Consider the following 24433-nt stretch of genomic DNA (forward strand, 5'->3'; position numbering starts at 1 on the left):
GCAGAGCAGGACATCAGGAAGGATACAGTTACCAAATGAGTGCTATAAAAAGAGCAATTGAACCATTCAAACATGTGAGTTGACATTTATTGCTGGATCTATTTTTAGACCTCATTCCGAAAGGGATGTTTTCCGTGATGGATGGATGAAGGCCTGGAACAAGGTTGTGAAAGGACGGTTTGAAGGTTTCACCCCATTTCTTTGCTCCCCACTAACGTGACTTGCTCTCTCAGCGCAGGTTGAGACACTGGGGAGAGGTGGACCATCAAACGGGCAGGAGGAGGTCAAAAGTCACCGAACAGGAGTAAGAAGGCCATAAGGCCAGCACTGGATTGCAGTACTGCGGTGGGGGGGGTCGCACTGTCGGAGGCGTCGTTCTCCAGATGAGGGTTGGAGATGGGACGGTAGCTTGCGAGGGCGGAGGGGTCAAGGGTGGGTTTTTTTTTGAAGAGGTGGGTGATGACGACAGTTTTGAAAGGTAGAGAGAGAGTATCTGAGGAGAGGGAACCGTTTACAATGTCAGCCAGCACAGGGGGCCAGGAAGAGAAGTTGGCTGGACAGCAGTTTAGTGGGAATGGGGGTTCAAGGGAACAGGGGGTGGGTCTTACGGTCAAGATGAGTTTGAAAAGGGAACGAGGGGAACGTAGGAACAGGAGGAGGCCATTCAGCCCCTCGAGCTTGTTCTGCCATTCAATTAGATCATGGCTGATCTGTATCTTAACTCCATTTATCTGCCGTCCCGTAACCCTTAATCCCCCCACCCAACAAAAATCTATAAATCTCAGTTTTGAAATTTTCAATTGACCCCCAGCCTCAACAGCTTTTTGGGGGAGAGAGTTCCAGATTCCCACTCCCCTTTGTGTGAAGAAATGCTTCCTGACATCACCCCTGAACGGCCTAGCTCTAATTTTAAGGTTATGCCCCCTTGTTCTGGACTCCCCTCACCAGAGGAAATAGTTTCTCTCTATCTACCCGATCAAATCATCTTAAACACTTCAATTAGATCACCCTTTAATCTTCTATATTCAAGGGAGATAGCAGAGAAACTAGTTAAAGATATGGGTTCAGGAGGTTAGCTCCCAGCGGGAGTGCTGGGCGGGAAGGTCAGTGGGAGAGGAGACGGGACAATCGGGGTTGCTGCTCATAAGGAGATAGCGACCGAGGCCTCGGTGAGCGCTTCAGAGAATGTCAGGAGAGGCATAGAGGGTAGATAGCCCAAAGGGGGATTAAAGCCTGGGGCTGAAGCAGGAGATTAGGGAGGCAGAGGTTGGGGTAGAGCTTAGGGGTTAGGGAGAAGAAATGAAAGGTGGCATGACTGGGTGACAGGAAGGGGAGAAGACAGGCAAGTAAGGCCCAAGAGGAAAAAAAAAGAGATAGAAGTAAGGTGATGAAAGAAATAACTTGCGTTAATATAGCACTTAGCAACCAATAAAGTCCAAGTCTGGACACATCAGGAAGCATATCAAGGCCTTAGAGAGGGTGCAGAGGAGATTTACGTGGAGAGATTAGAGAAACTGGGATTGTTCTCCTCAGAGCAGAGAAGGTTAAGGGGAGATTTAATAGAGGTGTTCAAAATAATGAAAGGTTTTGATAGAGTAAATAAGGAGAAACTGTTTCCAGTGGCAGAAGGGTCAGTAACCAGAGGACACAGATTTAAGGTAATTGGGAAATGAACCAGAGGGGAGATGAGGAGAATTTTTTTACGCAGCGAGTTGTGATGATCCGGAATGCGCTGCCTGAAAGGGCGGTGGAAGCAGATTCAATAATAACTTTCAAAAGGGAATTGGATAAATACTTGAAGGGGAAAATTTGCAGGGCTATGGGGAAAAGACAAGGGGGAGAGTGGGACTAATTGGATAGCTTTTTCAAAGAGCTGGCACAGGCACGATGGGCTGAATGGCCTCCTTCTGTGCTGTATCATTCTATGAAGTACTTTTGAAGTGTAGTCACTGATGCATAATGTAGGGAAACATGTTGTAATGGGCTTTAGTCTGGAAAGGTTGCCAAAATATGCATGCAAATGGAGACAGAAGGAATTCAGGTTACATAGACATGGCAGAGATTAGGAGAGACGTGTCCTGGTCATAAACAGAAGGCATGGAGGAGGCAATATGAGAGAGCCCAAAGTTAAAGTCTGAGGTAATGCAATGGCATGAAGTTAACTTGTAGACTGGGTGGAGTGAGCTTGGAGCATTGATGAACCAAGTTCAGAGACAGTATAGTGGAGAGGGAGCGAATATCAGTGGGTACATCGCTACAGGTTCTTAGCCCGTGGCTCAGTGGGGAGCTCTCTCGCCTCTGAGTCAGAAGGTCGTGGGTTCAAATCCCACTCCAGGGACTCGAACACGTAATCCAGGCCGACACTCCCAGTACGGTACTGAGGGAGTGCTGCACTGTTGAAGGTGCCGTCTTTCAGATGAGTCGTTAAACCGAGGCCCCGTCTGGCCCCTCGGGTGGATGTAAAAGATCCCATGGCACTATTCTGAGGAAGAGCAGGGGAGTTCTCCCCGATGTCCTGGCCAATATTTATCCTTCAACCAACACCTAAAACCAATTAACTGGTCATTTATGGCTGCTGCTGTAGCCTGTCAATCTTCACCTCGAGACTTGCAGTACACTTAAACTACCTCACACAAGCTGAAGCATTTGTCTCTCTCTCTATACACCTCACCATCTCTTTGTGCCACGCTCTCTTTGTCATCTCCCTCTCTCTGCCTCTTACTCTCTTTCTCTCCTGCTCTGCCTGTCTCTCTCTCTGTATCCTCTCCTTTTCCATTTTCTATGCCTAGCTTGCTCTTTCTACATCCCTCTCTCTAACTGTGTGTGTCTCTCTCTCTCTGTCTGTCTGTCTGCCTCCCCTCTCCCTCTCTCCGAATGTCTCTCTTTCTCTCCGTGTCCCGCCCTCTTTCTGCGTCCCTCTTTGAGTCTGTCTGAGTGTCTCTTTCTTTCTGCCTTTCTCTCACTTTCCCTCTCTCTCTGCTTCTCATCCTCTATCTCTTACCGCCTCTTTTTCTTTTAGTGTCTCACTCACTTTCTCTGCATTTTTCTCTCTGAAGCTCTGCGAGTCTGTGTTTCTCCCTCTCTTTCTCTCTTTACATCTCCTTCCCCCCTCTCTGCATCTTTTTGCGAGCCTGTCTGTCTTACTCTGCATCTGTCTCTCTCTCTCTGTCTGTCTGTCTGTCTGCATCTCTGTCGCTCTGTGTCTTTCTTTCTCTCTGTCCCTCTCTCCCTCTCTATCTCTGTTTCTTTCTAAATCTCTCTCTGGATAGGAAGGGGAAAATATATGCTGATTTGCATTCATTAACTCAGAACAGTGCCTGCTTAATGCAGCATTCAGCCCAATCTCACATTCCTCCTGGACCTCTGTCAGTATCATTGGAGTGTCAGTCAATAAACGGTGAATTGCACCGACTGGTGAGGGCACAGAGACCAGAAGATCCCGGACTGCGCTGAGTTTGGCTGATCCCAACTGGAGCTTTGCCATTGGCCTCAGCACCCTCTGGCCTGGGAAAGAGGGAGAGACAAAAAACCCTAGCCAGAGTTCCACTCCTGATTGCTGTGCAGTGACCCCTGCTGAAAAAAGTGTGTGTGTGTGTGTGTGCGTGCGCGTGCCCCCCCTAACATCGAGTGAGGACAGGGTCAGCTGAATTGCGAAGCCCCCTACAGTCGAAGAGTCCTCGGGGGCGCCCACTGTTCAGGTTTGCTCAATGGGAGGATGAAGCATTTGGGCAAGAACTACATCATAGGAACATAAGAAATAGGAGCAGGAGTAGGCCATACAGCCCCTCGAGTCTGCCCGCCATTCAATAAGACCATGGCTGATCTTTGACCTCAGCTCCTCTTTCCCGTCCAAGCCCCACATCCCTTGAAGTCCCAGCGTGAACACGGGGAAGAAATAATATAAGCAGAGCTGGCTCGGGAGGGGGTCGGAGAGTCTGCAGCCGATATTCTGGGGTTTTACAGGTCAGTGATGGATCGCTCCCTGTATTGAGTGTCCATCACATTCCAAATTCCGAGGCATGAGCTGAACGGCACAGCTGTCGGCTTACGAAACCGGGAAGTTCTCACCCCAGGCAGCTGTCCCCGCTCGTCGAGCTTCCTTCACATCAGGCTCGACGCCCTTAAAGGGATTCAATTTCACTTAACCCTTTGGTGACTGGCTGAGTCCTTCCTCCTCCCTCCATTAATTGGTCCCTTTGGATAGCAATCCAGAACAGGAGCCATGGCATTTTCTACCCCCACCCCCCACCCCCCACCCCCCCAATTCTCTACCCCCGGCCACTGGAAGCAGTTGTACCATCCCCAACCCTGGGCTGAATCCGGCACAGAGCAGGAGTCAAAGCTGGGACGTCCCAGGTCAGAACAATACTGGGCTGTGCCCGTACAAACTGAGCCATTGAAGGGGTGCTGGAGAGCATTCACTCGCCATCTGACCGTGTGAGAGATACTTGCATTTCTACATCACCTTTCAAGACCTCAGGACATCCCAAATCGCTTTTCAGCCAATGAAGTCTGGGCACCGCACCTTCGGAAGGACATATTGGCCTTGGAGGGAGTGCAGCGTAGGTTTACTAGAATGATACCCGGACTTCAAGGGTTAAGTTACGAGGAGAGATTACACAAATTGGGGTTGTGTTCTCTAGAGTTTCGAAGGTTAAGGGGTGATCTGATCGAAGTTTATAAGATTTTAAGGGGAACAGATAGGGTGGATAGAGAGAAACTATTTCCGCTGGTTGGGGATTCTAGGAGTAGGGGGCAGAATCTAAAAATTAGAGCCAGACCTTTCAGGAGCGAGATTAGAAAACATTTCTACACACAAAGGGTTGTAGAAGTTTGGAACTCTCTTCCGCAAACGGCAATTGATACTAGCTCAATCGCTAAATTTAAATCTGAGATAGATAGCTTTTTGGCAACCAAAGGTATTAAGGGATATGGGCCAAATGCAGGTATATGGAGTTAGATCACAGATCAGCCATGATCTTATCAAATGGCGGAGCAGGCACGAGGGGCTGAATGGCCTCCTCCTGTTCCTATGTTCCTATGAAGTACTTTGAGAAGTGTAGTCACTGTTGTACCTGTAGGAAACACGGCAATCAATTTCCGCACAGCAAGATCCCGCAGACAGCAATGTTTTAGTGATGTTGGTCGAGGGTTAAAGATTGGCCCAGGACACCAGGGAGAACTCCGCTGCTCTTCTTCGAAATAGTGGCCGTGGGATCTTTTACAGCCACCCGAGAGGGCAGATGGGGCCTCGGTTTAACGTCTGCATCTGAAAGACGGCTCCTCTAACGGTGCAGCACTCCCTCAGTACTGGCACTGGGGGAAGTCAGCCTGGATTATGTGCTGAAGTCTCTGGAGTGGGACTTTGAACTCATGACCTTCTGACTCAGAGGCGAGAGTGCTGCCCACTGAGCCACGGCTGACACAGAGACCAGAAGATCCCAAATTGGACCCCCTGGTTTGTACTGAGTTGGCTGAAAGCCACTTGGACCAACAAGCTTGTGTCTAGTGTTTGTGACACACCCAGCCCTGGGTGCAAGTCACTAATCTGGCATCAGACTCTCTTAAACCCTCTTTAATTTAGACTCCGCGGCTTAAGCTACTCGAATCATTTGTTACAGTTCATTTCCTTTACACTTGGAACAGTCGTATTGCCCTCCTCTGCTCCCTCGCCAAAGAGGGATCCCAAGGTGGCTTTGGAGGGGCTAAGAGGTCTTGATGAAGGTTTGAGGGCTGGGGAGCTGTCTGTTACCTCTGCTGAAGAACGGTGCGTTTTACGTGAGGAAAGCCCACGCACTAAAAAAAAAATAAATGGAAGGAGAATGCAAAATATTTCGGAAAAGAATCTAGAGCAAGTTCAAAGTTTTCAAAATGGAAGCTAATTGTTCTCAAGTCATGTGACAATGCCACCCTCGTTCACATCACACAACAGTTCTTGGCTGGGACAGAGATTCCATCTTATAAAAAGGTAAGTGATTTAACAGTTAATGTAAGCACAGTCAATGTGATCTCCTGGACTGGTTTTGATCGTCTGAGAGGGGTGGGGAATCGGAGAGGAATTGTCCAGATTTTTTTTTTTGCCCGATTTGCCCCTATATTTCTTTTTCTGGTTTTTAAACCTCTCCCTGGAGATTACATGGCTGCTGGAGTGGGGGGTGGGGGGAGGAGGAGGGGGGGAGGTAAGGAAGTGTCTAATCAGGATGCTCCGGGCACGAGCGTGGGGCAGGCTTGATGGACCAGCTGGTCTTTTCCTGCCCGTCATTTTTGTATGTCCTTTTGTAACTCAGCTGGACACAGAGAGATGCTGCGAGAGAGAGGATGAGAGGAGGTGGGGGGTCCCTGAGATCATGCAGTGGGGCCTGACCCCACAACCATCTGACTGAGAGGCTACCAACTGAACCAAGCCCAACATTGAGGCTTGCCACCTAGACTCATGATGTGGAGATGCCGGTGATGGAGCGTAGGCCGTCTCGAAGGCCGCCTTCGGGTAAGCATACTCCAAGGCGGCCTTCGAGACACACGACAACGCAAAATCGTCGAGCAGAAATTGATAGCCAAGTTCCGCACCCATGAGGACGGCCTCAACCGGGATCTTGGGTTCATGTCACGCTACACGTTACCCCACCAGCGAACAAATGTTATCTGTTTTTAATATAACGGGTCAGTTGCTGTCTTTTCTATGTTTCTACCTCTCTATCTCTGTGTTTTTTTTTTGGTGATTTGTATATTCGGAGACCTTGTAGGTAACACCTGTCTGTCTGCACACTGATTGCCTTGGCAACGGGCAGTTGAAAAAACTGTCTGTAATCACCAAGCATTGTTCTGTGATTTATAAATGCGATTTCATTTCGAGGATTTCATTTCCACAACATTCACCTGACGAAGGAGGAAGCCTCCGAAAGCTTGTGAATTTAAAATAAAATTGCTGGACTATAACTTGGTGTTGTAAAATTGTTTACAATTACCTAGACTCAGGCAGTGAGATGCTGGCTTTTGGCACAATCTTTGTGCACGTTACCATATTAGCTTCTGTATATGCCTACTGGTGCTCTTACAATGCAGGTAATGCATTTTAATTAACCAGCATTAACAGCAAAAACATTTATATCACACCTTTGACACAGTAAAATGTCCCAAGGCGCTTCACAGGAGCATATCAGAAAAAATTTGACACCAAGTCACATAAGATGATATTAGGACAGGTGACCAAAAGCTTGGTCAAAGAGGTAGGTTTTAAGGAGCGTCTTAAAGGAGGAGAAATAGAGAGGTGGAGAGGTTTAGGGAGGGAATTCCAGAGCTTGGGGCCCAGGCAGCTGAAGGCACGGCCGCCAATGGAGCAACGGAAATCGGGAATGTGCAAGAGGCCAGAATTGGAGGAACGCAGAGTTCTCGGAGGGTTGTAGGGCTGGAGGAGGTTGCAGAGAGAGGGAGGGACAAGGCCACAGAGGGATTTAAATAGAAGGATGAGAATTTTTAATTGTAACCATGACTACACTTCAAAAGTATTTTATTGGCTTTGGGGTGTTCTCTAGCCGTGAAAGATGCTATATAAATGCAAGTTCTTTCGCTCATTCTCAAGGGTTGCCAATCCTTCAGGATTCTCCAGGACAGTCGAGAATCATCCAATTGGATAACGTTTCCAATCAGTTTTGGGCGACCAATGGCGGGAGCGTGAGGTCGGGTTGTTTCGAGATGGGAGGTCATGTGATGAAACCTCCTGGAATACATCCAACCAGAGTTGGCAACCCAACCAGCACTTAAGTTCTCTGGGCTTAGGCGAGTGGGTTGTGTTCCTACAGGGAGAGAGTGCGCAATCTAAAATTGGGCAAACAGGGTCTCTATCTGTGTGGATTTTTCAGTTGACCAAAACAGAGGTTGATAACATTCTGGGCGGGATAGTGGAATTGAGGTAGAAGATCAGCCATGATCTTGTTGAATGGCGGAGCAGGCTCGAGGGGACGTATGGCCTACTCCTGCTCCTATTTCTTACGTTCCTGCACTTTAGGATTGGCTTTTGGTAATCTGTGAAGCCGTTTTGTTGGAAGTAATGTTCTCCTTCAGTTGCTCATGATCTCCATCTTTTGGCTAACGCCTGCAAAGCAACTTGTAATTCCTCTTTTCACTACAGGGCAGTGACCTAAGCATTGCAGCAGAATTCATCAGTGAAGGGCCTGGAATAAATGTAGCGTTGGGGATACCAGCTGGCAGCATTTTATAATTATTGTTTTATTATCCTGTAATTTTAAATATTACATAGAATGTCTCTGAATTTCTGCAGAGTTTTGATAGAGTAAATAAGGAGAAACTGTTTCCAGTGGCAGGAGGGTCGATAACCAGAGGACACGGATTTAAGATAAATCGGCAAAAGAACCAGAGGGGGGAGATGAGGAGAAATTTTTTTTACGCATCGAGTTGTTCCGATCTGGAATGCGCTGCCTGAAAGGGCGGTGGAAGCAGATTCAATAATAACTTTCAAAAGGGAATTGGATAAATACTTGAAGGGAAAAAAATTACAGGACTATGGGGAAAGAGCAGGGGGAGTGGGACTAATTGGATAGCTCTTTGAAAGAGCTGGCACAAGCACTATGGGCCGAATGGCCTCCTTCTATGCTCTAAGATTTTATGATTCTATGAGTTCGCCCAATCTCCATTGGCGTAATACTGCCATTTACACTGTTTCTCAGGATCTACTTTACAGCAATAGCGTCGGTTCAAAGTAGAAGAGTGAATACAGGCAGAGATATCCCGGAGTCAGTGCTAACCCCAGACTAAACGTGCTAGATTCTCCAAGGCCAGCATCTGGGAAGGCCACATTACAAAAATGGGGCCTACCAAGTGGCTGCTCTTCACAAGTCCATCACTTGAGGTTGTCACGAGCTGCACAGAACCTCCACGCCAAGAGCTGAGGGCAACAGTGCCCGTATAATGCGATAATAAAACAACCTTGAGGTGCGGTGACTGCCTACGGGTCAACCTAGAAAAGTGGCACCAACAGCCCCTCCAAAAAACTGACAACTCAAGGAGATACAACCTCCGCGTCCTATTTGTTTCCTAGCTGAGCTTCCGACCCCATATCCACTCCATCACCAAGACCGCCGACTTCCACCTCCGTAACATCGCCCGTCTCCGCCCCTACCTCAGCCCATCTGCTGCTGAAACCCTCATCCGTGTTTTTGTTACCTCAAGACTTGACTATTCTAATGCTCCCCGACCAGCCTCCCATCTTCCACCTTCTATAAACATAACCTCGTCCAAAACAATGATGGTCCACATCCTAACTCATACCAAGACCCATTCACCCATCACCCCTGTGCACACTGACCTACATTAGCTCCTGGTCCAGCAAAGCCTTGATTTTAAAATTCTCATCCTTGTGTTCAAATCCCTCCATGGCCTCACCCCCTCCCTATCTCTGTAACCTCCTTAAGAACTCTGCGTTCCTCCAATTCTGGCCTCCGATTTCCTCCGCCCCTCCGTTGGCGGCCATACCTTCAGCTTTTAGGCCCTAAGCTCTGGAATTCCCTCCCTAATTCTCTCTGCCTCTCCCTCCTCCTTTTAGACACTCCTTAAAACCTACCTCTTTAACCAAGCTTTTGGTCACCTGTCCTAATATCTCCTTATGTGGCTCGGTGTCAAATTGTGTCTGATTTACGCTCCTGTGAAGCGCCTTGGGACGTTTTACTACGTGAAAGATGCGATATAAATGCAAATGGTTGTTGATTGTGAGCTTAATGATATGGAGTCAAGAAATTACCCAAGCCGAGCGTCTCGAACGGTCGGTACATCCAACAATCCCTCGTTTGTACGGGAGGAAGAACACCACAAATACATGAAAGCCTGAAGGCGAAATCCAAATGTTGAAAGCATTTCTGATCGGGTCTGGGAGCACGCTCTGAAGAATTTTGAATCAGTACATTAAAAAAAGTGAAGCATTTTGGTTAAGTTTAAATATTCTGTTATACTTCAGAATTGTTAGTTTATTACTCTTTTTAGAAAAAGGAAAATGAAAGAGACATCAGGATTTTAAACAAGTCAACCAGGGCATCACTTATCCAAAAATTAGTTGAACAGTCGCTCTCCCACATCCAACTCACCCAAGTTCACAGAGACACTCTGCCCCCGTCAACTCCCAACAGAGAGACTATCTTCTTCTTCCTCCACCTCCTCAGTTCATATAAGAAACACCCTCCAATCAAGAGGGTATCCTTTATTTCCCCCCCTAACCTCCTTGGTTCAAGCCAACGCTCTTTCACCCACTCCCCCGCCCAGTTTATGCTGGAACTCTTCCCTCTCCCCTTAGTTGAGGCTAAATCTCTCTCTTCTCCCCCCCCAACAGTTAATGATGCCATCCTCTTGCCTCCCCACCCCAAAGCACAGCTTCCAGTTTCTACTCCCACTCCCCAATTACTATCCATTTCCCTCCATCCTTACCCCCTCAATCCTGCTCCTTCCTAAGCGCTGGTGTTACTGGACCAGATGGTAGCAGGCCCCTCCCCTCTCATCACTATTGCTCCCACCAGTGGAAGGGAGTCCACCTGCTGCATGGTGTTGGCAGGAACCCCTCTTGTACACAGCGAGTGGGACCCCATCCATTAGCAGCAGGACGTGTGCAGCAAGAATTTGCATTTATATAACATCTTTAACATAGAAAAACATCCCAAGGCGCTTCACAGGAGCGATTATCAAACAAAAATTGACACCGAGCCAAAGAACAAGACATTAGGACAGGTGAGGGTCAAAAAGCGTATTAAAAAGAGAGAGAGACACACACACGGAGAGGTTTAGGGAAGGAATTCCAGAGCTTAGGGCCTAGGCAGCTGAAGGCACGGCCGCCAAAGGTGGAGCGATGGAAATCAGGGATGCGCAAGGGGCCAGAATTGGAGGAACGCAGAGATCTCGGAGGGTTGTAGGGCTGGAGGAGGTTACAGAGATAGGGAGGGGGCGAGGCGATGGAGGGATTTGAAAACAAGGATGAGAATTTTAATATAGCAGGGAGTGAGGGAAGCATTGATTTTAGTCAGCAAGGGGTGTCATGCTGACTAGGCTTCCATAACGTCAGAGGTTGGCAGCGATGTGGTGGTGTCAGGCAGGCAAGAAACAGAAAAGCACGTGTGAGCCATGGCCCAGCGGGTAGCAATCTCACCTCTGAATCAGAACAGTTGTGGGTTCAAGTCCCCACTCCAGAGGCTTGAGCACAAAATCCAGGCTGATACACCAGTGTAGTACCGAGGGAGAGCTGCACTGTCGGAGGTGCCGTCTTTTGGATGAGATGTTAAACCGAGGCCCCGTCTGCCCTCTCGGGTGGATGTAAAAGATCCCATGACACTATTTTGAAGCCGTGTTCTCCCCGGTGTCCTGGGACCAATATTTATCTCTCAACCAACATCACCAAAAAGAGATAATCTGGTCATTTATCTCATTGCTGTTTGTGGGATCTTGCTGTGCGCAAATTGGCTGTCACGTTTCCTACATTACAACAAGTGACTACACTTCAAAATTACTTCATTGGCTGTAAAGCATCGTAGGACATCCTGAGGATGGGAAAGGCGCTATATAAACTTTTATGGAAGGAAATTAAATTTAAAAAAACATGTTTTTTTTTGCATTTTAAAAAAAAGGTGGAAATAACTAGAAAAAAGATAACAATGAAAATAAAACTCATAAAAGGAAAGTTTTGAGCAACTTGCTGACATCACGTGACAGGTGCCTCTGCTTCTCGATGACATCATCCGGGCGCCCACGTGATCGCGCAGGTCGAGCGTCGGCCGCGCCTGGGCCCCGCCCACACCCCCCGTGACGTCAAGGGGGGGCGGGTCATTGTCTCTGAGGCGACGGCGAGGAGTCAGCCTAGCAACGGGCCTTAGTGACGGGAGGGGAGCAGCTGTGGAGGGTGATACGGTAGACCGGCGGCTGAGGTGAAGAGGCGAGGGAGGGACGAAGAGGCGGATCGGGCCAGGGCCCCCGGGGCAGGGGGGAGGGAGGGAGGGAGGGAGAGGCCTTCTACCCACGGCAGGCGCGGCCCCGACATCGGTGGAGAGAGCGGTGAGTGCCAGCAGCGGGGTGGGCGCAGGCGCATCCCTAGGACCAGGCCCCACCCCCCCAGTGATGGGATGTGACTGATGGATGATAACCTGTTAACCATTAATTAACTACCACCTAACTGATTAATGCAAATCTGATCGTGTTTACTAATTAGCATTTTAATTATTTAATTACCTGTTATTTAAATTAGTTGACATTTATTCACTAACTTAACTCTTTAGGCGATTGGGGAGCAATTTAATTGTGCTCATTAATTTACTAATTACACAACTATTGATAACTGAGTTATTTATTTAATGCTGTGTTTAACTAATTTACTGATCACAGACTACTTATTTACTAATTTAACACATGCCCTGCTCATCCAGCAATTGGTGAGCAACTAACTTACAAATTGCACCACTATTGTTCCCTCATTTCCTAACCGCATACTGATATATTTACTAATGTGACACATTCACTGCTCATGTCTAAATGTTCAATTAATGCTTATTACTTTAGTAATTGCACATTTAACAGTTCACCTGTATTGTAATCAAACACTTTTTTTTGCCAATTACTCATTAATTGGCTGGTGGTGTAATTTTACAAGAGGGAAAGTAATCTCTGCTGGGATTTTGTAAAGTGATAGTGCAAACAATATATTAAATATATTCTGGAAATACGCTCGGTGCAGCACGTTCAGGGATCACCGTGGTTAATGGACTGTAGTCAGATCCAGGCCTTCACCTTGATTGCATATCTTGTGTGAAAGGCCAGTTAATGTCGAGCATCTTTTGTGCTCGTGAATGGCAAGTTTCTGCACCAGCTGCTTATGGTCAAGTTTTGACAGAAGCAAGTGGGGTAAATATTTTTTGCTTACATAGAATTTACAGCACAGAAACAGGCCATTCGGCCCAATTGGTCTATGCCGGTGTTTATGTTCCACATGATCCTCCTCCCACCCTACTTCATCTCACCCTATCAGGATATCCTTCTATTCCTTTTTCCCTCGTGTGTTTATCCAGCTTCCCCTTAAATGCATCGATGCTATTCACCTCAAATACTCCTTGTGGTAGCGAGTTCCACATTCTCACCACTCTCTGGGTAAAGAAGTTTCTCCTGAATTGCCTATTGGATTTATTGGTGACTATCTTATATTTATGGCCCTTAGTTTTGGTCTTGTCCACAAGCGGAAACATTTCCCCTATCAACCCCCTTCATAATTTAAAGACCTATTAGGTCATCCCTCAGCCTTCTCTTCTGCTCAGTCTTTCCTGCTAAATATATCCTCTCAGTTCTGTTATCATCTTTGTGAATCTTTTTTGCACCTTAGACTCTCTAACCTAAGCTTTCCTGGCTCTTCCTTTGTGAGCAATGCCGGGTGGGTCGGGTCAGCTAGTTTAAATTTAAAACTCTGACTCTAAAATAGAAAGATGACCAGACTGCAGAAAGAATATGGACCAGTCTCTCTTTTTGCAAAGCAATATGCTATCTGTTGCTGCCATATAACAAACAAATTCCCTATCTATCCTCAGGGAGCAGAATAACCCAGCTCAGCTCCCAACGCTGGATGTTACCTTTCTGCAGCAGTGCAGTTATGAGCTGGCACTGGTGATCTGAGATTTTCCAGGATGACTTGTAAGATATATGTTTACGACATGCTTTTCCCAATAGCGGTTGGCGCCAGGATTCCTGCCGTAGGGAAAACCAGATTCTTTCAAACATTGCAGCCACAAACATAAACTGGCTTTTGAACTCGCTGGTAGCTAAGTAGCCAGAGGCAAATAATGTCACCTGGAACATTAAGATGGCTGCTGATGTTCGTTTGCACAACAACACGCGCGTGGTCCTTCTGGATGTTAAATAAAACCCAGGGGCCCTATTGCACAGCAGCAGAGCAATAGGGTGAGGCTTTCTGCCTGTCGTCCTTCGTGTGCTGAGGTAACCCTTTCGTTTAGACCTTAAACCAAGATCCCATCTGCCTGTTTAGAGGGACGTTGAAGATCCACTGTCACTATTCGAAAGAAGTTCTCCTGGATTTCTCATCAACCAACACCACCAAAAAACAGATGATTCACATTATACCTACTTCTAGACTTTGGTGGCCCAGAATGGCTCCTACCTTTGCTTACATAACAACGGTCACTGCACTTTGGAAGAAATTAATTGTGAAACACAGATGTCGTGATGATGTGATGAGATGATAAATGCAGGTCCAGACAACTTCATAGGAAAGAACCAGGTGGAAAGTGAGTGCTATTCCACAGGAATAAAAAAGTTAGATCTCTCTCTTTCTCTTCCTCCCTAACCTTTCTCTCTCTCTCTCTTTCTCTCTCTCTCTTTTGCACCACCCCCCCCAGTCATAAACCTGTGGGAATTGAATTAATTTACCTTCTCCATTCAGACTTGAGCCTTGTTTTTTATTTTTCACTGACAAACCTACTCAATGTTCAGTAATGAGGGACGTTTCCAGGGTTAAAAAGAAACGATGAGCTACGTTGAGAAACATGGAGTGAGTCATGCTGCTTCTCGTACTGCCCCTGAGGGCCATCTGGACGTAAGAATTTAGAATGAAAATATAAAAATGAGGACAGAATGTATGATAGCCCTGGTCTCATAATGCCTTGTCCTCTCAAATCACTTGTATACAGCATCACTGGAGATCGATGTAGAACATCTGAAAATTCGAACTAAAGCAGAGAATGCTGGTGATACACAGCATGTCCGTGTGGGCCTGATCCTTTGTCGGAATTCAAGCATTGTGCTGCTTTTTCTCTTTTCGGTTGGTGACAGACCTGTGTGTTTCCAGCATTTCCGTTTCACTGCAAATTTTGTGTTGTGGAAATGCAACCCTGTAGTATAAAAGAAAGAAAGACTTGCATTTATATAGTGCCTTTCACAACCTCGGGACGTCCCAAAGCACTTTACAGCCAATTAAGTATTTTAGAAGTATCGTCACAGTTGTAATGTAGGGAAACGTGGCAGCCAATTTGGCGCAGCAAGGTCCCACAAACAGCAATGAGATAAAGACCAGATAATCTATTTTTAGTGACGTTGGTTGAGGGATAAATATTGGCCAGGACTCTGGGGAGTGGGACTTGAACCCACAATCTTCTGACTCGGAGGCAAAAGTGCTACCACTGAGCCACAGCATATGTCATTGGAGCAAAATCCTTCGAGAGTGGGGAGCTTGTGTCTGTGGCATTTGGTATCAGGTTACTATGTTGGGCCTGAGGTGGGTGCAGTGTGTTTATCTTTGCTGCCGTGCGCAAGACCTTTTTCCCCCTCCCGTTTCTCCCCCCCCCCCCGGCCCAACATCATGAGACGTCTGCTGTCAGTGTCACGCGTGCACCTTTGCACTTACTGTATATGCTCTCCTGGCCGGCCTCCCATCTGCCGCCCTCCGTAAACTTGAGCTCATCCAAAACTCTGCTGCCCATATCCAAGTCCCATTCACCCATCACCCCTGTGCTCACTGACTAACTCCTGGTCCAGGAACGACTCAAATTTAAAATTCTCATCCTGTGTTCAAATCCCTCCATGGCCTCACCCCTCCCTATCCCTGCAGTTTCCTTCAGGCCTACAACCCACCAAGATCTCTGTGTTCCTCTTTTTCTATCCCCGATTTCCTTCACCCCACCATTGGCGGCCGTGCCTCCAGCTGCCTAGGCCCTGAGCTCGGGTACCCTCCCTAAATTTCTCTACCTCTCCCTCTTCCTTTAAGACACTCCTGAAAAGCTAACTCTTTGACCAGACTTTTTGGTCACCTGTCCTAATATCTCTTTATGTGGCTCGGTATCAAATTTTGTCTGATAATGTTCCCGTGAAGCGCCTTGGGACATTTTACTACATTAAAGGCACTGTATAAATGCAAGTTGTTGTTAAGTGAGATTCAAGTTTTTGTCAAATTTGCACATGCAATGTGGTATTTAAGTCCTTTCCATGACCGGAGGAACTAAGACGATCTTGTGCATGCACAGTATCACATTGTTGATGAAACCACCATGCAGTATAAAAGGGGCAGATTCAGCACAACAGAAAAACAGGCACTTATTACGGAACCACCTATTGGGATGTGTGCTAACCTAGTGCCTCACCCATTTTCCCTTCTCTCTCTAACCTTCCAGTCAGGAGAATGGCTGTGAATGAGAGTGTTAGAGTAAGGTGGGGCACACAGTATAGATCTTCAAATCACAAACCATTCTTTCTCTCTGCTCTGCAAAGCACTTATTCTGGGCAGCGCTGCTTTAATACGTGTAGGTAGGGAAGGGCAATTTTTTAAAAAGTTGTTTCTCTAAAGGCAGCCTTGCTGGAGGAAGTGACATTGTCAAAAGTTCTGCTTACAGTACCAGTTATTTTTTTACATCCAATTTACATTCCTTCATTTGACTATATTTTACTAGTGGTTGTGCTAACTTGCTGCAATAGCTCACAATTTAATCAGTCGTCACGACGAAGCTGTGAATGAGCGTATAATTATATATTTTAAAAAAATAATTATACATTCAATGTCAGCACTTCTCTTGGAGCTGAGAAGTTCTGCTCGTCAGCCAGCTTAGGTAAGATACTTTCTGGCTTCACTGAAGATTGAAAAGGAAAACAGCTGTTTAACTTGTGAGTAACATTAGTGCATTTATTCCTTCGTCAGTAATCTATCATGGTGTCTTTCTCTGCTTTCCTTCTAATTGTGATATTTTACTTGTTCTTTTGGGTTCATGTTCCTTTGTTTTCTCCGGTTCAAGTTCAGTTGACAGCTGTGGGGTGTGATCTTGTCGATGGCTCATTTTAGTAAGTGTACTATTTAATGTGTAACTGAGCCATACAGACCACGTAGGTCTCATCTTCTATCCTCGGTCTCTGCTGAATTAGCTGATTTCAGCCAGGGTGACAGTAGCGGGCCACGGAGCGGGGAAAAGAATCAGCCAGTTCTTGATTGCGAGTTGGGTGGGGACAGAATTGTTTGTCTCTGACGTCATGGCCAGTCGAATATTCTACCGGTATATTCATTAGGTTCACACATGAAGATGGCCACTTGGGTGAAGCACAAGAGGGTCCCTGGCACCCGCGGAACTGTACCCCAGCAAGAGTCAGCAGCTGGAAGTGGGGAGGAGGGTGGAGAAAACGACAGGGTAGAGGAAGTGTCAGTCTGCTTACAATTAATTTTAAATGTGTGTGCATTTGTTCTTGGGGAAGCTGCTGGTAATAAAGTTTGTGTAGTGCATGGAACCACAGCGTGCATTGTAGAAACTTCTGCTACCTCTGTCGCCTCAGCAGAAACCCGAGAACCGGAGTGAAAAACAAGTTATTCAACATTGAAAGGTGGCCAAGTATCCAGAGTGTGGCCCCTTAATCTATTAATAATGAGATTCCCATTGATTTTCCACTCGTCCTTTCGTGGCAGCTAGTCATGTTGCAGATGCTCATGGAGTTAATGGCATAAAAATAGTCAGTTTAATGTGTGGCTAGGATCTTTGATGTGATACGGAACTTGTAACGTGTTCACCAAGGGGCAGAGGTCATAAGAAAGAACTCTCATTTATATAGTGCCTTTCACAACCTCAAGACGTCCCAAAGCGCTTTACAACCAATTAAGTACTTTTGAAGTGTAGTGACTGTTGTGATGTAGGATACGTGGCAGCCAATTTGCGCACAGCAAGCTCCCACAAACAGCAAAGTGATAGATCACCTGTTTCTCGTGGTGTTGTTTGAGGGATAAATATTGGCGAGGACACCAGGGAGAACTCCCCTGCTCTGCTTCGAAATAGTGCCATGAGATCTTTCACGTCCATAACACAACACATTTGTAATCATTTTGAAGAGCATCTCATTCCTCCATGCACTCTAGTTCGAAGAAAAATGCTGATTTTTTTTTTGGTGATTTTGTTACAAAAGAAGAAAGGAATTCTTTATGAATGCACTGCCTGAGAGAGTGGTGGAAGCAAATTCAATAATAACTTTCAAAAGGGAATTGGATACAGTGCTATGTGGAAAGAGCAGAGGCGTGAGAATAATTGGATAGCTCTTTCAAAGAGCAGGCACGATGGGCCAAATGGCCTCCTTCTATGCTGTAACATACTATGATACTATGAAATGTAGTATATATACTGTTGTAATGTAGCCTACACAATTACCAAGACATCTTGACAGTGGTGTAGGGCCTGATAAAGGGGAACAGGTAAAATATTGGATTGGAAGGGGATATTGTCCTAGTGGCTGGGATTTTAATGATACAAATGCGTCCATGTCTAAATCCATTGATACACTTTTATTTGCACCACATACTTCACTAATGGTGATGATGAATCTAACAATTCTATGATTTAATTTAAAAATACAGCTATTTTGCCTCTGCCGAACCCATGCTACTGATTCACTTGAGGAAAAACAATTCCTACCAGCTTCAGTGCCTTTGTTACATAAGAAAATCTAGCTTTTTCTCAAAAGCAAAAATATTTGTTCTTTTAAGCTCTGACATTTCTGTGACTCTTGTACTTCCCCCCCCCCCCTTAAACTGTGCAGTTTGTATCCCAGAACAGTTTGGGCATTAATTGGGTAAATTACCAGAACATTCACATGAATTATGAAATTAATTTTGTGTTTTTGTGGATGTGAACGGAAAGCTCTTGTGCATGATTTATAAGCAACAAGTAGCTGTGGTGAATGAATACAACATTGAAAGACACTATGAAGCACTCCATGGTGAGAAATATGAGAAGTACACAGGAAAGTTATGTAAAGATACATTTTCTGAATTGGCAGCATCGTTTCTAAAAGCAGCAATCAATGCTTGCCAATGTTTGCTATTTAATGATGTTGCTGTTAAGAAATGCTTTGTGATTGCCATGAAATAGCTGTGTCCTCAACCATTTTCTGAGGGAGAATTTTTGAAGAACTACACGCTAAGACCTGCAGAAATAGTGGGACGGAAATTCAAGCCAGAAACTGGAGCGCGAGTAGGTCGCCAACTCTGGTTTCATAATGTGACCTCCAACCACCCAGTCAAAACAGCATTTTTTCCCCTATTTCTCAGTATTTTTATAACTAATAAACAGAAGTGTTCAAAGAGAACAAAAAAACGCACATTTCTTCTTAATACCCCAATGATTTTTGAGGTGGCAGCCATGCCGCCAACGCAGATTAGGTGCAGGACCTTGCGCCCAAAAATTGGTATATATTGCACCTGTTTTACATCCAAAAAAAACAGGCAAAACGCAAACCAATTCCTACCCCAATGTGTCTAAATAACATTTGCTAAAGTGGCCCACCCCAAGTGCCAGGATATCAGATCAGGCCCACCATGTAAAATGCACTTAACACCCCTGATCTAAACTGATGCACCATTGCAGTAGTGAGAGAGTGCTGCTTTGTCGGGGACCCTGTCCTTCAGATCAGACATTAAACCGAGGCCCATCTGCCTGTTCCAGTGTTTGAGCGGATGTTAAAGATTCTGCGGCACTGATTGACGAAGATAATGGAGTTCTCCGAGTCCCAGCCAACATTCCTCCCTCAACCAAAATCATTTTTTTTAAAAATAGATTAACTGGTCACTTATCTCACTGCTGTTAGGAGGTCGCTGCTGACATAAAATGGCTGCTGCATCTGCCTACATCATTGCATTTCAGAAGATAATGCCTTGTATGAAGTGCTTGGAAACATTTTAAAGTGTTTTTTTTATATATATATATATTACATTTATGAAATACTAACTTTTGCATATGGTCTCTAACTAACTATCAGGCATGTTATCCTTTTTTCGTTTTCACAGGATAATTTGGGGAATGCTCTTAGAATGTTTTTTTAAACTACATAATTGTTACAGCACCCCTTTCAGAAAAGGATAAGTGAAGTAGTCTTTGTACACTTGGGAAAAAAAGAAGTGATTATTTATGGATGGTTCCTAACTGCGGTTCCACGATGCATACGGCTTATTTGATTTGTTTGCCTTTAGGGGCGTTAAGTTGGCTGTATGGGTGTGGCTCCGATCACAGACCTGTTGTCAGATGGAGTATGTGGATATAGTCCCACCTGCTCCCTTTCACCATGGCTGGCTAACTTCTTTAAAGGCAGGGAGTGTGACAAAGCTACGCCAATGGAGGAAGAAGCTCCTCAAAATGTTTTCTCAAAGGACTAATAATAAATTTTTAAAATTGGGAACGCCACTTTTTATTGTACTGCGTGATGAAATTTAAGGTTGTGTTGGATCCACTCCCACAATAGCCAACATAGCGAATTTCCCACCGGGAATGAAAATCCGGCAGTTGGCTAATCGTTGCCACTCATGTGTGTCCACATGCCAGGCGCTGGCACCGCCAGGATCTGAAATCAATGCTGGAAATGTGCAGCTGCCCACTTTCATTTGAAAGGGAAAAAGACAAGTTTACGTTTTCAGTTGGGACGATCTGCGAGGATCTCGACAAGGCAGATACGTGAAATGGCTCAGTATGTGCTAGGCAGTACCTGGCAGTCTCATTTAAGAAACAACCTTGCAGTACCCTTCTGTAACTCACGTGACAGTGTGGCAGTGTAATCCATCAGTAATTACAGCACATTAGAAAGAGCTGGAAATGTCCTCCGAGAGGCATGGTCTCGCTAACAGCAACAAAAAAAATCAAAGCTAATGAGGCAGGATGGGGAACTTAAGCTATTTCTACATATTCTTTGCTTTAATCTTAAATATTTTTCCCATCTCCCACTCGGAGAAGAATTCTTCAGTCAATATCTGCAGTAATATCATGAATGCATTTAAAAGGAGTGTGTTTACGATGTCACTATATATATCGATCAGAGTAATTCTGTTCCACTCAGTCTTACCTCATCTTTCCCTACTAGTCCAAAGCCCTCTCTCCCCTCTTTTCCCCCAGGAATGCGACCCGCTGTTTCCCAGTGTCCTGCCTGGAAAATTGAGGTAAACCAGACAACAAAAATCTAACTTAGTTTTTAAAATTTCATTTCTTTTCTGCTTACTCACATGTCTCAGGAAGCATGGTGGAGGACTAAATTTTGAGTTTAAAAACAATTTTTTTTTTTGCACGTTTCTTTTTTTTTTACATTTGTTCTCAGGATGTGGGTAACGTTGGTACAACCATATTTATTGCCCATCCCATTAATTGTCCTGAGAAGGTGGTGGTGGGCCTTCTCCTTGAACCGCTGCAGTCCTTGTGGAGCACAATTGTGGGGAAATTAAGGATGGACAGTAAAAATGGCCTTGCCAGTGTTATCCACCTATATAATTCATCAGCAGCAAAACCAAACCGAGCGGTTTAGTAGACATCAGAGGCACTATTCGTGGAAGAGCAGGGAGTCCCCTAATATCCTGGACAACACTACTCCCTCCAACACCTCCAAAAACAGATTACCTGGTCATTCAATTGCACCTTGTGGGATCTTGCTATGTGCAAAATGGCTGCCACTAGTCCGTGACTGCACTACAAGTTAATTCATTGTATATGAAGCACTTTGAATCTTTGCTGAGAGATGTGATAAGATGCTATTTACATTCAAATATTTCAGATAAATTTGGGAAGAATTGAAGCATGACCCAGAGGTCCAGGTCTCTCTTCTAATTTTTTACCCTCCTTTCTTGAAGGAGCTAACTGTTCCTAGGACACGGTTCCACAGGCTTTACATCTTTCTGGGACCTTGCCCAGACAGGCACTCCCAAGTATGGGTTTAAATGGCAAATTTCAGCAGATTATTTGGCTGTATGAGAGATCCCATTTCATGAGCAGTTTTGTTTATTCTCTTCTCAGTCCTGGGGTTCGCAGGCCAATTGTAGTTCCTCATTCCCTACCCCCACTGTGATCAGCTATTTCAGCACAGACTGGAGAATAAATCCGAGAGCTCCTGGTCTGTGTGGCTAAGTGCTAGAGTGGACAGAGTTTTTAATTCATCGTGCCTTTGGGAAAGCTTATTTCCATCACAAGGAAATTCTGCGTCGTTGCAAATGAATATTTAATTCCCGCTAATGGACTGTTTACCTCTCCGCACAGGACCCGGAGCGTCATGTCCACGATGGTGCAATTAAATGAGGAGAAGCTGAGTGCGGACGAGATCATCACCGGCACCAAGCAGGTCATCCAGGGGCTGGAGGCGCTGAAAAACGAAAACAACGCCATCCTGCAGAACCTGCAAGAGACGCTGAATGGCCTGAAGGAAGATGAAGAAGCCCATCTGGTGGAAGAGAAGACTTGCCTGATTCAGAGATCGTTGGAGATGATTGAGCTGGGACTAAGTGAAGCACAGGTAGGACTAAGTACTCATTTTACAAGGGGGTGTGGCACTCCATCGTTTTTCAAAATTTAGGAATGCATCTTATTCAAAGTTCATGGGCTATGTTTTCCAATTGTCACGGTTCCTGTACATACCCTTAGCGCACCCTTACAGTCCTCTGTTTAACACAGATACATGCACCTAAACTCTCACCAGATACTCTTTTGTTTCCTTAGCTCACATGCACCCTTGCTCCTCACGGCCTTTCTGATCCTGAAGCGCATAACACTTCTGTATTATTATGCCAATGGACTCCTTGCACTAGTGAATGTTCCACTGTGGTGCAAATAAATGGGATGAAAGTGGAGAAGATTAAGTGTGGACAAGATTATCACCAGTGCCAAGCATGTCATTCAGGGGCTGGGGGCACTGCAAGGGAAAAATAACACCGCCCTGCAGGAAAAATACCAATCCATCCGGAGCACGTGCCTGGATTTTTCCCCTGACCTGCTCCACAGCACAGCCCTGCAGAGGGAGGGACAGGCTGATGGAGAGAAGCTAGGAGTACCTCACCATCCACTCTAGGTGCAATACTTCTATAACCAAAAAGCACAAGTACCACTCGTGCTAACCCCGGGGGAGACCAAACAAAAAAACAGGGAGAAAAAAAACCTGTGGCCAATTTCAGGAAAGCTTCTGAGAAATAAATTCCTGACCCATGAAGTAATCAAGCTCCAGGGGATTATGGTTGGCTAAAACATTTTTTTTATTCGTTCATAGGATATGGGCGTTGCTGGCGAGGCCAGCAGTTATTGCCCATCCCTAATTGCCCTTGAGAAGGTGGTGGTGAGCTGCCTTCTTGAACTGCTGCAGTCCATGTGGTGACGGTTCTCCCACAGTGCTGTTAGGAAGGGAGTTCCAGGATTTTGACCCAGCGACGATGAAGGAACAGCGATATATTTCCAAGTCGGGATGGTGTGTGACTTGGAGGGGAACGTGCAGGTGGTGTTGTTCCCATGTGCCTGCTGCTCTTGTCCTTCTCGGTGGTAGAGGTCACGGGTTTGGGAGGTGCTGTCGAAGAAGCCTTGGCGAGTTGCTGCAGTGCATCCTGTGGATGGTACACACTGCAGCCCCAGTGCGCCGGTGGTGAAGGGAGTGAATGTTAAGGGTGGTGGATGGGGTGCCAATCTAGCGGGCTGCTTTGTCCTGGGTGGTGTCGAGCTTCTTGAGTGTTGGTGGAGCTGCACTCATCCAAGCAAGTGGAGAGTATTCCATCACACTCCTGACTTGTGCCTTGTAGATGGTGGAAAGGCTTTGGGGAGTCAGGAGGTGAGTCACTCGCCGTAGAATACCCAGCCTCTGACCTGCTCTCGTAGCCACAGTATTTATATGGCTGGTCCAGTTAAGTTTCTGGTCAATGGTGACCCCCAGGATGTTGATGGTGGGGGATTCAGCAATGGTAATGCCGTTGAATGTCAAGGGGAGGTGGTTAGACTCTCTCTTGTTGGAGATGGTCATTGCCTGGCACTTATCTGGCGCGAATGTTACTTGCCACTTATGAGCCCAAGCCTGGATGTTGTCCAGGTCTTGCTGCATGCGGGCTCGGACTGCTTCATTATTTGAGGGGTTGTGAATGGAACTGAACACTGTGCAATCATCAGCGAACATCCCCATTTCTGACCTTATGATGGAGGGAAGGTCATTGATGAAGCAGCTGAAGATGGTTGGGCCTAGGACACTGCCTTGAGGAACTCCTGCAGCAATGTCCTGGGGCTGAGATGATTGGCCTCCAACAACCACTACCATCTTCCTTTGTGCTAGGTATGACTCCAGCCACTGGAGCGTTTTCCCACTGATTCCCATTGACTTCAATTTTACTAGGGCTCCTTGGTGCCACACTCGGTCAAATGCTGCCTTGATGTCAAGGGCAGTCACTCTCACCTCACCTCTGGAATTCAGCATGTCACTAAGTGAACTTAAGTAACCAATATAACCCTTGATTGGCCGGATGTCCTAACTCAGCAACTTCAAATCCCTTCTTGGAGGACTGCAGTGTACCCATATTTATCACATCCGTATCCAGTTCAGGAGTCTGGCAGATGTCTGAGAAAGAAAATTTCACAAGACAAATGATGATTACGATGTAGTTTAGCAAACGAGAGTGAATAGCCATGCATAAGGATAAGGGCACAGGTTCCTT

General features: G+C 46.0%; 1 protein-coding gene across 5 annotated transcripts in view; it reads left to right on the forward strand.

Annotated features, from left to right (window-relative positions):
• The first annotated feature begins 5243 nt into the window (after positions 1-5243).
• klc3 (kinesin light chain 3) overlaps positions 5244-24433 on the forward strand; it is a 54711-nt gene continuing 35521 nt past the window's right edge. The window contains exons 1-2 of one of the 5 annotated variants that reach the window (XM_067974881.1): positions 5244-5968; positions 22014-22266. In XM_067974881.1, coding sequence (XP_067830982.1) covers positions 5904-5968; positions 22014-22266 — 318 coding nt within the window. In that variant the 5' untranslated portion in view covers positions 5244-5903. Of the gene's footprint in view, positions 5969-11810; positions 11916-11993; positions 12043-16582; positions 16639-22013; positions 22267-24433 lie in introns of those variants that run through there. The other 4 variants (XM_067974885.1, XM_067974883.1, XM_067974882.1 and 1 more) reach the window with 4 other exon arrangements.

Source organism: Heptranchias perlo, chromosome 41 (genome assembly GCF_035084215.1).
Source record: "Heptranchias perlo isolate sHepPer1 chromosome 41, sHepPer1.hap1, whole genome shotgun sequence".
NCBI lineage: Eukaryota > Metazoa > Chordata > Chondrichthyes > Hexanchiformes > Hexanchidae > Heptranchias > Heptranchias perlo.